This window comes from Echinops telfairi, unplaced genomic scaffold (assembly GCF_000313985.2).
Source record: "Echinops telfairi isolate 266 unplaced genomic scaffold, ASM31398v2 ScPeMD7_443;HRSCAF=831, whole genome shotgun sequence".
NCBI lineage: Eukaryota > Metazoa > Chordata > Mammalia > Afrosoricida > Tenrecidae > Echinops > Echinops telfairi.
The window spans coordinates 72356350-72372815 of record NW_022104341.1 but is presented as its reverse complement, the minus strand read 5'-3'; the positions used below and the strand labels follow the sequence as shown (position 1 = coordinate 72372815).

The following is a 16466-nucleotide window of genomic DNA, read 5'->3' as shown; positions in this document are numbered from 1 at the left end:
TTCTCCAGGTCTACAAGGGCATAAGGCAAAATGATGGTTACAGCCTTGTTTCCAAATGGAAGCATATCACTCAGTACCTGTTCCATGGCGTACGAAGAACTGAAAACCCCGCTGCTGCTGCTGCTGGAGCTGGTGGAAGAATCTGCTGAGCTCCCAGATGGGGTCCCGCTGCCTGAAGTCTTTACTGTAAGGACTTGCTCATCAGAAAAGCCCAGTTGGTGGAGCAGTTTTTGATCTTTATTCACTGTCAGCTGCACAAAGTGATTTCATGATTATTGAGGGGAAAGGAAGAGAAAGGCATTAATAGCAGATTAAAGTGTTGGAAGCAGTGTACTGAAACCTACCAGACTATCGTTAGTAAATATCTGTATATTATCCACAGGTGAGCACAACTGCTTGGCTATCTTCCACCGGACACTTCCTATGGTTTCATTACTGTGAGCCTGCAAAATAAAATGAAATGGTATTGTGAGAACATGCGTTTAACTATTCAACAAACAGCTGTTAGTGAGCTGTTATTTTACAGCAATCACTAGTCTTGAAGCATGAAAACACTGCAGGAAACCTAGTCAAGAACCCCTGCCTTTCTGAGGTTTGCCTTCGCCTTCAGTGACCGGTTCTGTTCCCATTGTAAAGGAGCCCAGGCAGCACAATGGGATAGATGGTGGATTGCTAACACCTGCTGACTACAAAGTCAGCAGTTCAAACCTACCAGCTGCTGCTTCAGAAAAAATTGAGACTGTCTGCTCCTGTAAAGAGTATGTCTCAGAAACGATAGGGAGGGTCACTGCTAGTCTGCACTGGCTTGAAAGCAGTGGTCTTGGTTTGGGTTTCTCGAGTCCCACAGAACAAAGGCATGGCAATCTGCTTCCAGGGAGATTTGCAGCTTTGGACACACTAGGGGGTAGTTCTACTCTGCCATGTTTCTTAATGCACTTATCGACACACCACATCATTGGTAGAAACTGCGGCTACGGATTGAATTGTGTAAATCTTAACCCCTGTACTAGTTGCCATAATCCCGTGTGGGAACGAGTCGCCTTTGTTACATTAATGAGCCAGTACAGCAGTGTGTCATGTCAATCTCTTTTGAGGTATACAAGAGATTAAACAAGTGAGAGAGCAAGTGCCGATAGGGAAGAGATGCTGCATCACATGAAGATCATCTTGGAGCAGACACACAATAGTGCCAGAACCTTCCTCCAGGGCATGAGAGAGCGTCCTCCCTTAGAGCTGGCCCCTGGATTCGGACTTTGAGCCTCCTCAACTCTAGACAAACAGACTGCTGCTCACGAAAGCCCCACTGTAATAAACAGAGTTGCCACCAAGTCAATTCTGACTCACGGGGACCCTATGTGTGCTGAGTAAAACTGCTTCCCGGGTTGACAAGTGGTGATCCTTTGACAGTGGAGGCCGGCTTGTCTTCTGAGGGGCCTCTGGGTGGGTTACATATTAGCCAATATATCTGCTTGTAACCTCTGAAATTTCATTTCAGGTTTTAATCTTAGATTTGCTCTGGCCAACCTATCTCAATCAAGAGCGTTCTTATTAAAAGAACAAGGCAATATGCAGATAGCCACTAAGCTTCGAGTAGACCTACCTCCACAGTGAAGGTATCTTTGGTAGACTCATAGGTAACATTGAGAGTTAAAAGATGTCCATGAAATGAGGCACCGTGAGGTAGAATAGTTCGTGGAACAGAGTAAAAATCCTTGAAGTAGATATAATAAATGAAAAGAGGTCAGACACAGCACTGTTATTAGACATCATGAAAAATACACACCTACCACATTTAGGCAAGTGATGTACTGAAGGAACCAGCTTTCACGGAGAGGCTTACCTCTATAGTGATCACGTAGCGCTCTGCCAGCAGCAGCAGTCTCTCGATTATCACAAGTTTAGTGGATCTATGGATGAGAAAAAATGGCGCTATTGTGATTAAGCACATCTGAGAAGAACTGCTAACTTGAGTTCAATTCCTGTCCGTCTCACAGACACCAGCACCACAGTTAGCGCCCCCTGGTGCTAGGCTGCGCTGTGTGTACTAAACTTCCCTTTCCCTAACAGTCACCACTGGGGTGCCCAGCCCGGCATGGAGACTCTTCCCACGCTTCCTTTACTTCCTGATGGTTTCAACAGGTGCTCCACAGATAAAGGATCTGAGTCTCCAAGCTTATTTGCTCACCAAATTAGCAGTGAATTTGATCTTATAATTTTATAACTAAACTATGGCATGCAGTCTGTAAACACGGTGACCAAGTTCTGAGCTGCCTAAAAGCCAGAAAACAAAGGCAAACCAGGAGGTGAACCAGAGTGCAGTTTCTTTGCATCAACCTGAAGATGGGGTGAGGGGAGGACACAAAGTCATTCACATAGTTAAAATATCTAATAATTTATTATCTCAAGGGTTTTCAAAGTACTTCAGAAATCAACATACGCTGCAGAAGCAACCATCCCTAGAACAAGAAGACAACAGCAGTGCAGGCCTGAGCTGTACCAGCCGGCAGATCCATCTGGAAGACGAGGAGTCTAATATCCAGCAGGTGACAGAGCAGCAGCTCTGTACTTTATTTCTAAAACTGAAAACAGGCACTGCCATCTCCTAGCAATTGACCTGGTATACTGATACGAACTATTGGAAATCTGCTTTAAAAGAGTTGGCTAAACAGAGTTCTAGCAAATATCTATTAACGGAATTCTAAATTCTGCCAGTGTAGTGGCCCAAGCTTCCGATCCAATTCTTGCAGAACTAGAAACCAACATTCAGATTAACAAACTTTAGGTTATCTATGTGCTACAGGTAGGTGAGTGACCTGTTTTCATTGTGCCGCAGAAGTGAGTTAAGTCACAGAGAGCCTGGCACAGTACTGTATGATGAGAGACCGACCCCAGCTGAGATCTCTGAAAAAGTTCTTTCACAATGAATGGAATGAGGAGATGAATTACTAAGTTCTGGTTCAAACACAATTGTGAAATGGTATGTTCTGATTCCTTCTCGAGGTGTCTTATAAGAGCATCTGAAAACTATTATGTGATTTTGCTCTGTGGTCAACCAACTGCACAACGCTCCAGACTAGAGAAACCACCAAGACAAAAACCCACACACATTTAAAGAGGTAGCAGTCTGGAAACCTGAGACCGAGAATCCATCAATGTGTCTATCCTTGATGATAAGACAAATGAATCATGAAGGAAACAGATCTCCAGGAGATTTTGCATCTTACCAACAAGTAATATGAAAACTCTCCTGCCCATACTCTTCATGAAATGAAAGTCTGATGGAGCCACACTTAAAGAAGGTGGAGACTGCAAGAGTTCACACTCGTGTCTGCGTGAGTTGAATCTGTAGCCATTTTCTGCCACTTCCAATGAGGTCCGAGAAGGCTGTGTTTTACTGAATTCTTTCACAATAAGTACTGCTACACAGAGGTATACTCGTTTTTAAAAAGAGAAAGAATAGCAATGTAGGCATGGGTATTGCTTTAATCCCTTTTCTAAAAGATGGCTTTAAAAAGAAATAGCACCCCAATTATAAATGAAACCAAACTCATCCCACCCATTCAATTCCACTGAGTCAATTCCAACTGTAGGACTGAGCTTAAAGGCTTCAAGATGAAGCGAAGACTGTACACCCATCACTAGAGGGCAGCAGAGTGGGGGGGGGGATGGAAAGTGATAGGATGGGGGTGGGGGTGGGGGGAAAGGGAGAACACCCTTCTCTAAGCCACAATCCAGGATTCCTTTGGGGTTGCTTATGGGCAATAAAAGGATCATAAAGCCCCCCACTCATTTAATATTCCTAACTAAATCCTTAGCGTTTGTCCTCACTGTACACTGTACCAAAGAGCTCGCACAAACACTGAACTCAGGGTTCAGGAGTAACACCTGCAATCATTAAAGGGCAATGCCAATTCAAACTTTTAACACAAATATTTGGAAACAAAGTTCTCGCTAAGCCTTATTTTGAAAGGTGATAAAAATTTCAATTGGCAGTGCTTACTTTTAATTACTCGACATTTCTAATGTATGATTTTAGTTTACCAACATCTTCTACTTAATTTTCTTGCCCTGGTTGCGACTATTCAAAGAAAAGGTTTTAAGATGTCTAAGCAAATAGATCTTTAACACTTGAAAAAATTACTTAGTACAATGAATAACTTTATGCCATCCTAAAAAGCTGGCTACCCAGGTTACACAGAGTAAAAGTGAAAGGAATGGAGTTTACAAACAACCCTTGTGACGCGGTGGAGTGCCAGGCCGAGGCAGAGGCGGAGACGGAGCAGCATGTGGGTGGCACATGGTTTTTCTTAGATAGCGCTGTTTACAAAAGCTCTGACGTTAGCAGCTGAGAGATCTCCATAGGAAATGAGATAAATTCTTATTGAGAGTCATGCACATGTTATTTGTATTCAGTTCTGTTATCACTTACCGATACGGAGACTGAACTGAAGTTGCCACCGTTGGCATGGCGGTTGCCGTAAGCATTTTTGTTGCTCTAGTCACAGCATGTGTAAGAGTGGGGCCACCAAGTGCTGAGCTGGCTGCCTATAAAATATGGAACAGTCACCCTATGTCAAGCCTTATTCATCTCGGCTCTAAGGACATGTGGAGCTACACAGTTCTTTGTTGGTGAGCACTCAGGTACTGGAAGATGTTTGGCTGCATCTCTAGCTTCTACCCCTGATGCTTATAGCAATACCCTCTTTTTATCCCCACCACCCACCCCTAGACTTTGGCCAACAAAAATGTCTCCAGACTCTGTCCTGTGTCCCTGGGGAGGCAGCCTATCCCCTGATTGAGAACTACTGTACATCATCTAGGAGATGTGGGTACATTGAGTTGATAATTATCACCTATGGGGGGGGAGTCACAGAAAACCTGGAAAGCTTAATTTATGCTTTGGGATACTCTGTTAATACATAAGAGGAACCTTGGTGGCACAGTGGTTACTGCAAGGACAGAAGTTTGAAAACACCGGCCACTCCATGGGAAAAAGGAGGCTTTCTACTCTTGGAACCCCCAGGGGCAGCAGTGCCACCCTGTCCCACAGGGTCACTGTGAGCCAGAATCAGCTCGAGGGCAGGGAGGTTTAAGAGTCAATACGTAGAGCGTAGACAAGCACAAAGAAGAACAACACGGAATGCTTCATTCCTTAACCATCATAGCAGAAATAAGGCCTTGGGAATATACGAGACCGCAGTCCACAGCAGGCTTCTAGTGGACAAAGACAGTGACACCTACTCTGGGGTGTCTGGCGGTGGGCTCTAACCGCATTCGAGCTAAACACAGGAGCATTACGATACAAGCTAGGTGAGACGCAGGAAAGGGTAGGAAGAGCAGTGAGGGCTTGTAAAAAAAGTCACGTAGAGAAAGGAGAAAAGGAGTTCTTTAGAAACAGTCCTGTTGAATAGACTTATTTTCTGAAGGCAGTTGCTCTACCCACATGGGGGTGGGACTGGGGCAGCACAGGGGAGTGAAAAGAGAGGGAGTGGCGGGAGACAATTTTTATACAATATATTTCTATAAAGGGGCATGAGGCAAATGTGTTTCCATACCAAAACCCGCACTGCTTACATGAACATCAACATTGTGTACTGTCTAATTTAAGAGGGGAAAAGACCCATTTATTAATATTTAAACAGAGGTTACTTAAAGGAAACTGAAGTTGCAGCCGTGACCATCTAGGAGTTAGTGCTCTGTGGTGTGAACTTTCGAGGGAAAAGCAGTCTATAGGGCTAAGAGCCACAGTCTCATCTGCACCACCAGTTCTGATAAGGGTCCCAGTAGATGGACTCCATGAGAACAGGAACTCAAAGTCTTAAAAACTCCAGAACTGCTGGGCTCAGCTAGCCGACAGGGAGTCCCTGAGAATGTCACCTGGAAATACCTCCAAGGTTAGCTTTGAGCTAACTCAGAGTGGCACACAAAATAAAGGTATTACACGTGAGTACAGTAACCCATTAAAAAACACCTATAAGAGACCAAAGGTCAATGAGGCAAAATGAGACGGTAAGGGGGACAGGAGAACTGAAGTACTAGAAACAGAGCAACCAGAACACAGTGAGCGTGTTGATACACTGTGAAAATGTACAACCACTGAAGAACTTGGGTAGAAACGATCAAATGAGAACTGAATTTGCTGTGCAAACTTTCATCAAAGATACAAACAATAGGGGGAGAAAGGGGAAACCAACAGCAATGATCGACATACAACCGCCCTCCCCAGGGGGTGGAGGGACAAACAACAGAAACGTAGGTGGAGGGAGACAACAGACGGTGTAAAATATGAAAATAAAAATAATTTATAAATTATCAAGGGTTCATAAGGGTAGGAGGGCAGGAGAGGGAGGGGAAAAAGGAGCTGATACCAAGGGCTCAAGCAGAAAGAAAATGTCTTGGAAATGTTGATGGCAATATATGCACAAATGTGCTTGATACAACTGATGTATGGATTGTATGATTTATTAAAGAGCTGCATGATTTATTAAAATTAAAAAAATACAAACATTAATTAAAAAAAATTTCTACTCACTTCTAGTCTTGTGTAGCAATCAGCAATAAATTTCTTATGTAATGATACTGAATCCTAAAAGTAAGAGGCAAATGAAAATTAAAACAAGACAGTGACTTTAGCTTTAAGAGTAAAGACAAAATATGCAAATAATGGAGCCGAATTTCAGGTGTACCAAAGGTCACAGGTTGTCACAATAAAAATGTACTTAAATACCCACCTTCTTTAACCTAGGATTCAAGTTAATGTAACTATAGTTTATTATTAACTGAATCGCTTCGTTAGCAATTTCTTCATCAGGTGATTCCATGGCTATCTTCCAAATGAAATCCATTCCTATCAACTCCAGCTTTTCTACATACTGTTCAAAAGAAAAAGAAATTGCATAGCACACCAAAGTCAGAGAATTACAATTATTCTCTGCTTCATCGTGAGCCCATACCTCTTAAGTTCAATACAAATTCAAGCTGACCTGAAGTTCAAAACAAAACACACAGAGCAATATGAACAAAATGAATGTTCATTATGAAAATAATGAACAACCTCATGTGAACCCGGTGAGATACCGAGATAATCTGCACATACGGGTCGCTACCTGGACCGGCAGCTGAAGCAGAACCTTGAGAAGAGGGAGCAGGGCATTATTTTTCCTAAGGAAATGCAGCCGGGCTTGAAAAGATTACTAATCCTTAGGGCTCAAATCCAGTCTTCCCAGAGCTCAGTTAGAAATACCAGGAACCTGGGCTATGACAGTTGTAAAAGGTCTTACTACCCCCAGGAGGTCAAGCCTGGAATGAAAGAGACTTGGAAAAAGAACTGTTTTCTGGCTTTCTTTTCAAAGGTGTACATGTACACATAAACATGAGCTGCATGTATTTTCTGGGGCCTCCTTTTCCTGTTTCCAGATTTTCATTCTAGTGTCGGCCATTACTAAAACAAAAGTGAAGAGTTTATTACTTTTTAAGATTTATGTGAATTGCTGGATTTGTGGAGTTAAAACTTTAGCTAGAACCACCCCTCCTCTGCTACACCCACCTACTCACAGGTGGGAGGCCACTAGCTGTGCCATGGTCAGCAAGTAGCAGAGTGGTTTGAGGTCAGCTGTGTTCTCCCAACGGTTGGTGAGGTAGTCTCATGGAGAGGGAGCTCCCGTTACACTACTAAGAGACGTCGTGTCTTCAGTGTTCAAGACAGCAATCAAGGGGATGCTTGCCCTTTAAAATACATTCTTTTGCTCAATCACAACCCATTGCTTTTTTTGGTATTCCTGCCTCATTCCTTAATCTCAAATTATCAGCTAATCCCAGCGGCCTGATCTGATTATTCAGATTGGAGAATAGCGTACTTACCAACTGGGCTCCTTGTCTTTTCAATCGATGATCACAGAGATTCACATTTTCAAAGAAAGTCTTAAATAAGTTAAAACCTGAAATTGTAGAACACCAGAAAAACTCATGCACTCTAAGCAATACAGAGAATCAGAGCACAAACAAAGCCCTCACACGTGTATCACGGACTCAAAGGTAAAGCTAACTCTGAGACAGTCTTCATGACCCTGGATTAAGTAACTTCAAAATGAACAAACTGGACTTGACCCAAACTGAAAACTCTTGTGTCTCCAAGGATCCTAAGAAAGTTAAAATAAAATTCAGGATAAGAAACATCCACAAGTGTATATACCTGAAAAGGAGCTTGTATCCAGAATATACAAAGAACGTGTACAATAAAATGCAACCCAATTTAACAATGAGCAAAATTTGAATAGACATTCCTCCAAAGAACATCAAATGGCCAATTAGCACACAGAACAATGTTCCACATCGTTAGTCATTAGGGAAAAGCAATCAAAATGAGATTCTACTTCACATCCCCCAGGATAAGTAGAATACAAAAAACGCCAAAAAGGAGGAAAGAACAAGTGTTGATGGGAAAGTGGGGGAAATTCAAACCTTGCACACTGCTGGTGGGAATACCAAATGGCACAAACTCTTCAGAAAACAGTTGGGAGCTTATCAAAATGGTAAAGATGGAGTGACTGGGAACTCTGTTTATACTTCTATATAAAACAAAGGGACAGATGAACTAACTCACTGCCATCGCGCCGGTGCCCATTCAGAGAAACGAAAACGAGTCTACACAAAAACGTGTGTGTGTTCACAACAGCACTGAGAAGAGCCGGAGGGGAAACGAGTGAACTGTTCATCAACAACCAACGGGAGAGCAAGGGGCTGAGCTGGACATTAGAACGAACACAGGAGGAGAGGAAGGGCTGCCGGGGGCTGGGAGAAAGGCGACGGGGAGTGACTGCCCATGTCTGCTTCCTCAGGCGCTGGAGGGAAAGGTTTGATGGGAGAGTTTCTAGAATTAGATAGTGGTGGTAGTTACATAATTTGGTAAGTATATGGAAAACCTGAAATGTACATTTTAAAAGGGTGGATTTTATGGTTATAAAGGATCTCAATCTAAACTGACATTTTAAAATGAATTCTTTTTGAACATTTTGTCCCTATGAAAAGACAAAGCTAGCAGGCCACATCACAGAAAGTGAACTACAAGACACCATTATGTAAAAAGTAAATGCCAATGTTGGTCTACACATGCAGAAGAAAAAGTCAGAAAGGGTGTTCAGGGGGCTCCAAACCACGCAGCTGTCTCTGGGCTGCCGGCCTGGAGGGAAGCGCGGTAACACTTGGTATGTGGAAGGGGTGAAGAACGACTCTCCGTCTTCTTCCTACCATGCATCGTGATCTCATAGGACTCCAATTTCAGGATTTTCTCCTTGAAGAGCTGCTGCTGAACATCGCTCTCGAGATCATGCTGCCCTTTGGTAAACCATTCAAAGCACATCTGCAGATGAGACAAATACCACCCTGTAACTGAAGCTCATTTCAGGCAAAGGCAGATTCCAAACTGGGGAAGTAAACACTTCAGCACTGCTATTGCCAAAACACTGCTTAACACGGAAGTGTCCTTGGGGTTTCAGCTTAATGAAGCAGTCACTAACAAACAATCTTTGTTCCTAAGGTAATAATAAAGAATATGCTTTTCATTAGTTTTCTATTCGGGCTTTTCCATTGGTATTTACTAACCCCTACCGACTCTGTGCCGGGTACTGTACTAGTCACTGTCATTTCACTGTTGCAACAATCCCATGAAGTAGTTAATAGTGTTCTGTAAAACAAGACGAGGACACAGATTTCCAGTCAGAACATGCCAAACAAAGCAGGCGTCCGCGTCTCTTCTAACCAGTTTCTTGGGGGGTCTAAGGATATTTTAAATAATTTTATCTACAGACGGATTCCTCGTTAGTACTCCAGTTTGTGCCGGTAAATTTCATTCCACAGGAAGAAAAATATAGATGTTTACCTAGAGTTATTTATACTCATTTGGCTAAATATGCTAATTTACCTAGACTGGTATCAAAATTACTAATGAATTCACACATTTATTTACACCACGAGCATACAAAAACTCAAACCAAACTCCAAACCCCTTGCCATCCAGTCCATGTGCACTCACAGTGACCTGTGGGGCAGGGTAGACCTGTCCTGTGAGTTTCCGAGACTGTGACCTCAATGGGAGAAGAAAGCGTTCTCCCCTCCATGGAGCTGCTAGTGGCTTTGAGTTGCTGCCCTTGCTGTAGCAGTCCAACTTGTAACCACCATGTCACCGGGGCTCCAGGTGTATGAAGGGATATAAAAAGTTCAGGTGAAAATGGAATTAAAAGATAACTGGAATTTTTCCACCAACATTTTGGAGTCCTGGCATGTAAAATATTTTTTTCACACCTATTGATGCTACCTTAGTAGTATAAATGTTTACTGACATAAATTGAGAGTATTTAGAAATAAAGATGTGAGACACAGACAAAAAAGATGTGAGCTAATTAAGTTTCATCGCTGCCCCGCTTTACGACAATACCATAGTCTTACCTCTCTGTCTAACTCACAGACATCCTGGCCAGTCACAAGACATTCCCAGATCTCCTTGGCACGATTCCAACCCAGGTAGAGAGTTGCTTCTTGCAAGAAAAATGCCAGAAATTTTAGATGTGCCTCTAAATACTGCAAAAAGAAATAATGCTCATTAGTTAACTCTAGACCTCGCTATCTGAAAGCAAAAAACATAAATACGTTTAGAAATACCTTAAACAAATTTTAAAAATAATCATTTAGAATGGTAGATGTGAGAAACCAGTTTAGAACGGTCACCGTGGGCATTAAGAAGCAACATTAAGTCCACTGCAAATTCAGTTGGTTTCAGATGTCAGAATCAACTTTTCCTGATTTTTTAAAACAATAAAGTTACAATCAATTGATTTGAAAAACATCCCCAGATTTGATTATTATTTCAGAATGAAGATAAAGAAAAGGTGTTTGTTTACTTTAACACATGCAATTCTTGGGTAATTTACAGAAAAATTTAACCACAAACACCAGTTTTCCAAACTTCTATTTTAAAGGACAGTCAAGACACAGTTGTTCCATTGCTACAAAGCTACCTTATACTACTTCTTTACAGTCACACGCGACAAATACCAATTTCATAGTCCAAGGCAGGAAAGGCCAAACGAATGCAAGAAATCACGAAGCAAAAACACAATGCCTGATACCTCCCGGTAAGTGTATCGGCCATCCACCAGTGTTGGACCAGCGAGTCCTCCAGGGCCAGCCACGGCGGCTGCAAGTCGATGACAAGCTATCAAGCTTCCTGTTACCAACTTGACTATTTCAAAATTTTTCTTCAAATCTTGAATGATGCTCTTGGTAAAAATAACAAAGAGAAAGCGGTATGAGAATTGACAAGTGATTGCTTTCTTGATTTCACACAATTTCTCTTATAGAATAGAGTCAAAATAAGGAACAGCAAACAAAAATTTCTTCACTCACATTTCTCATATGAAATAAAAATGATCTGGTATAGACGTGTGGGTTTCAAAGAGTTGGAGGAAAAATTGAATCAACAGATAATGGCAATTTTCCAAGGACTTTTGAAGCCTCCTGGTATACTTACTAAAGAATTAATGTCTTTATTGTTTTGCTTTTAAAAAAAACTCCCTTTCTAAAAGAAAGTCTTTAGGAAAAAAAGACTTCCTGTATACGTTCCCAGAATTCTCTTCCATATGCACGAAACTGAAGAAGTTTCTTAAGCGAATGAACAATTTTATTACAATATAAAATAAGCCTTTGAATTTTTTCAATCATGTTTCTAAAACACCATTCTCACCTTTGAAAACTGCCTCAATTATTTCGTAAGATAGAGAAATCAGGCAGGGGTTTATAAAAACAAACTAACAAACCACGCAATAGAAATGAAAGCAGGATGCTTAAATTCAAATTTATTAAAATTATACTATAAAACTCAGCAAGCAATATGTCTGTTCTGTTATTATAAAAGGTTATGCAAGCCACAGTATAAGAGTCAAATGTAGCTATATACTAAGCTATACTAAGAGTATACTATACTATACTATACTCTTACCTTGTCTTGCTTCTGATAGGTTTGTTTTATAAACGAGCGGGTGATTTCGTGGAGTTGACGCAAAGCTGGTACCACCCATACAAATTGAGGATTATTAAGCTGAGATGACTAGAGTTAAAAGAAGTCATTTTAATTAAATTCAGATGTAAATGCAGACTAAATTTATGAGCTATAAGAAATTATCAAGACAATTAGATCTTAGTATTATACATTCTGTTATTTTTCTCTTCACAATAGCTCAATTACAGCTTATCTGCATGCACTCATAATTCTGTCTTCAACTTCTCATTCTGCATGCAATGTCCTGAGGCCAAGAACTGCAAACAGGAGTGGATGTGAAATGAAAGTGAATGTACAGGGACACACCAGCAACACACAGACGACAGGGAATTAGCAACTTCAGAGGATAGATTAAGTAGCAAAGGCTGCTGAGACACGTTGGCATAAATAAAATAAACCGATGGCAAAAGCTTAACTTGGAAAACACTGAACGTGTTGGTGAGCAAAATGGAATTTAAAGCAGGGCTCTTTATAAATATATGAGAAGGAAAACCAATGATGTGATCAAGATACCGGTAGTGGTCTAGATATTAAAGGACATGTTCACCATGTTTGCCTTTCCAAGTCAAAACAATCCGAGTCCATTCTATCTGTGTTAAGCAGTGAAGCACTTTGTGCTTATGTTGTAATTTATACTTTTCGGATCATTTTCACACTGATGTGAAAGTGATAGGCGACGGTCCAGCTCTTCATTGTACAGACGTGAAAAACCTGATGTTCACACAATACTCAAAAAAGAGAATTGCTTTGTAATCAACAGCATTTTTGCGACAATGAGATTTTATACTGTATTTCATTACAAACTCATTAAGAATTTCAGATTAAACCCTATTGGTTCATTGATGGATCAAGTTTCTAAGAAAACCTGAGTAAAAGCTCGAGTCCTTGACACTCATATTGAAGGCTGGCTGTCTGTTTTCTCGTCAAGCCTTCTTGTTGGTCAAGTTCTGCTCTAACATCAAGATGCCTGCTTTGGGAAGGGTGGGGCCAGGACTTTTGATGTCTGTTGCAGAAAAAATGCTATCACTAAATATGTAAACATGAAAGCTATTGCCCAAACTAGGGTTTCCTTGCCTCAAAGAGATTAATCAATCAGCAAATACCATATTTCCTGGATTCTAAGACACATGTTTTAGAAACCCTAACAAGTTTTTGAAATTGACAAAGTTTATAATTATGCCAAAAGCAATTTACCAGCCAATAGGCATAGGAGTAAGTTTGATATGGCTGTGCTTACCTGACTATGTGCAAACGTAAGATGTGTTTATCGACCTGTCATCGTAGTTGTTACTTGGTACATACAGGTAACACACACAAGGATGGATCCTTAAATCCGGATCACTTGTTACTTCAAAGGTTATAAAAAAGACAACCCCTATGATGTAGCACTAACCGGGCTGTTGTGTCTGCCACTACAACTAAAAGCAATAAAAATTGCCAGTTACCTTAGATTACAGAACTTTTCAAAGGCCAAAGAAGTCAAGGTGGCAGGCTCCTGCTCTACAACGAGCTGTATCACTGGGCACTAAATGTCTCTAGGCCCATAGGTGCAACTTAATTCAAGAGAAGCTGCTTAACTTAATTGAGTATACATAGCTCAATTCAGGAGAGGAAAAAAGGCTTGAGTCTTATGAAATAAGGGCAAAAAAAAAAAGGAAGGAAGGAAGGAAAAAGCTTCCATTATTTTTCAAGAGGCATTGAAATTGTACACCCAATCTTCCAAGTCAAATTTGCTGTCAATGAGTACATTACACTTAAATTTTGGCTCATAGCAACCCTATAGGACAGGGTAGAACTGCCGCTGTGGGTTCCTGAGACTAACTCTTTACAGGAGTAGAAAGCTTCATTTTTCTCCCAAGGGGAGGCTGGTAGGTGGTTTCACACTGCTGACCTCACAGTGAGCAGCCCAATGGGTAGCCACTACGTTGCCAGTACCCTTGGAGATTTCAAAACAGGCCCAAAGTGCCAATGAGAGACATTGGAAAGCACAGTGGAGCTGTATGGAACAGGTCCCAAGGCAGCTCAGACCAGAAGAGCCTGCTGACTATGAGCAAATGTCACCCAATAAAATTGGTAAACACAATCTACAGCTGGTCGTTAAGTTTTAAATGTATGGTTTCTGCAGCTTATTAAACTCGAGACACTTGTGACAAGCACTGGCATCTTAGAATCAAAGAAACAAGGTATAAAGGCCAACGACTTGTGAGACTCACTAGACTAGCTCTGCACATTGAGGCCACAAAGTGACAATGACCACTTCTAAGGCTGAAGTCCAAACGGATACATTCCAAAAGGACTGAAAACATTCAATGTGAACAAAACCACATTAGCAATAAAGCAGATTAAAAAGTATTCGGACCAGTAAGTGGTTTAGGGGTAGATGCTTTTATTCAATGATGAAAATGACCCTCTGAAGGTAGCTCATCATGCAGTGAAAATATAAACTTGAATTTAAGAATTGTATTTAAAATAGCATCTCTAAAATTTAGCAAACAGGAAAGATGTCCTTTATTCCATCTTATGCATGGCTTTATGTTGTTCAATTAAAAAAAAAAAACAACTTAAATTACTCTTCTCCATTACAAAGGGCCAAAAAAAAATCCATCATAAACAATTAAAAGGAACCTATCTGATCAGGTCATGGAATTGAGTTTTCATAAAGAGGAGTTAATTCAGTGGCCAAATTAGACTCTTAAGGTTAGATGAAACCTCAAGAGGTCACCTGCGTTAGCCTGCAAATCGATACGGATTCCGGTTATCCATCTTTGCTAAACAACTGACTAGTCTCTTACTCTCTCCAGTGAAGAGGAGCCCAATACCTCAGGAGGCTGCATACATTTTATTTTCTGACAGTTCTCAGAGAAAGTCCTTTGCTGTCATCATAGTGAAACACGCCTCCCCTTAACTGCTTAGGAATATAGTATGCTCAACGCAACTTCTCTGTTAACAATCCTTGCCATATGGGAGGAAACCTTCCAAGTGTGTTCATCTCAGCAGTGCACAGTCCCTCTTCCTCTCATGTGTCTCCTTTACTCAGATCCAGCCATCTACCTGGAACCACAGCCTACATTTTTGCCCGGGATAAAAAAAATGTTTTCAAACATTTCCTCTTGTTAGCATCATTGTGAGACTGTGTGGAGGAAACCTGGCTAATTTAGCTTTGAATTACACATTTTGGCAAGTAGAGGCCATGCAACGATGGACAAGTGACATCGCAGTGTCCTTACCAGGTTGAAGGGGAAAGAGTAAGGGAAAAGGGGAGCCAACAGTTAACAAAAACCTGCCAGGCACTGTGCTGTGTGGTCCTAAGAGAACAAATTCGGGAATATGCAAATACTGAGTAAAAATGATTTATTGGGGTTTAGTTAAAAAAAATTTTTTTTTAGGGGGAGGATGAGTACATTTAAACTTTTTAATTGAAGCCAAAAAAGAAGTGAAATAAGAGGGTAAGGGTTGAGGGTAGACAGTAGGAGGTATACAGGAAGTCAAGGAAAAAGGACCAAGGGAGCCCAGGGTATCCTGGCAGAATCTACAGAAATAGAGGTCAGACTTTCTGAACATAACAGTGGGTCTTGGGGATTTTAAGAGTGTCAAAAGCAGAGGGGTGGGGGATCAGTTGGGGAAATAGAGGTAGCTGAGGGTGGGAAAGGAGTAAGAGGTGGGTGATCTTGTCTTACCCTTTGCTTAGTTTCTGTGTAGCCTGGCAGGGAGACATAATCCCCAGTCAGCCCACCTTGCTGCCTGGCAGGAAAGGGCATAGCACAGAAAAACACCTTTAGTGGCAGTATAAACTTCACCCCCCTGCAGGAGTCCTATCCAGGGGTGCTGATCTTCCCACTGCCCCCCTTCAGCAATGTGTACTTCAAGACAGCATCATGGAAGCATGAAAGGGCTACAGAAATGCAACAGCTGTGCTTGGAAGGAAATCATGGCATACCAAAATAGCTTTACTGGGAGCAGGGGGGCTATTTTTTTTAAAAAGAGGGTGGAGGTGCGGATGGGGGAATAGTCAAGTCTCACAATGTCTCAAAAGTTTTCTCTATTATATAGTTTCTGAGAAGTTTTCTTATAAACAACAAGCATGAATGAAGTGATTGGGAAGAGAAACAATACAGATGCAGAGATGTACTGGCTAGAAGAGCTAAGTGATGTTTAGCTGTAAATAAGGAAGGGAGAGGAAGGTCAGAAAGGATTCTCTGGTTTCAAAAGTAATTCTCCTGCCCCTAATCTCTGACCTTCATGTCTATAAAGAAATCTTCTCTGTCGCAGAGAAGACCATTTTTTCTACAGATATCCTCTTTCCTCTTCTCTGTTAGGTTCTAAACGTCAATAACGCTACATGAGTTTCAATCATGAAGACAGAGGCTGCTAAATTATCCCAACCACTGAGCTGAGAGAACTGGAGAAACAAACG

General features: G+C 41.4%; 1 protein-coding gene across 1 annotated transcript in view; it reads right to left on the bottom strand.

Annotated features, from left to right (window-relative positions):
- USP24 (ubiquitin specific peptidase 24) overlaps window positions 1-16466 on the bottom strand; it is a 98546-nt gene that overhangs the window by 58806 nt on the left and 23274 nt on the right. The window contains exons 17-28 of the mRNA XM_004699640.2: window positions 11993-12100; window positions 11124-11273; window positions 10444-10575; window positions 9247-9358; window positions 7861-7937; window positions 6732-6872; window positions 6533-6586; window positions 4430-4545; window positions 1841-1907; window positions 1601-1711; window positions 345-443; window positions 78-251 (exon numbers count right to left, since the gene is read on the bottom strand). Of these exons, the coding sequence (XP_004699697.1) occupies window positions 78-251; window positions 345-443; window positions 1601-1711; window positions 1841-1907; window positions 4430-4545; window positions 6533-6586; window positions 6732-6872; window positions 7861-7937; window positions 9247-9358; window positions 10444-10575; window positions 11124-11273; window positions 11993-12100 (1341 nt within the window). The remainder of the gene's footprint in view (window positions 1-77; window positions 252-344; window positions 444-1600; window positions 1712-1840; window positions 1908-4429; window positions 4546-6532; window positions 6587-6731; window positions 6873-7860; window positions 7938-9246; window positions 9359-10443; window positions 10576-11123; window positions 11274-11992; window positions 12101-16466) is intronic.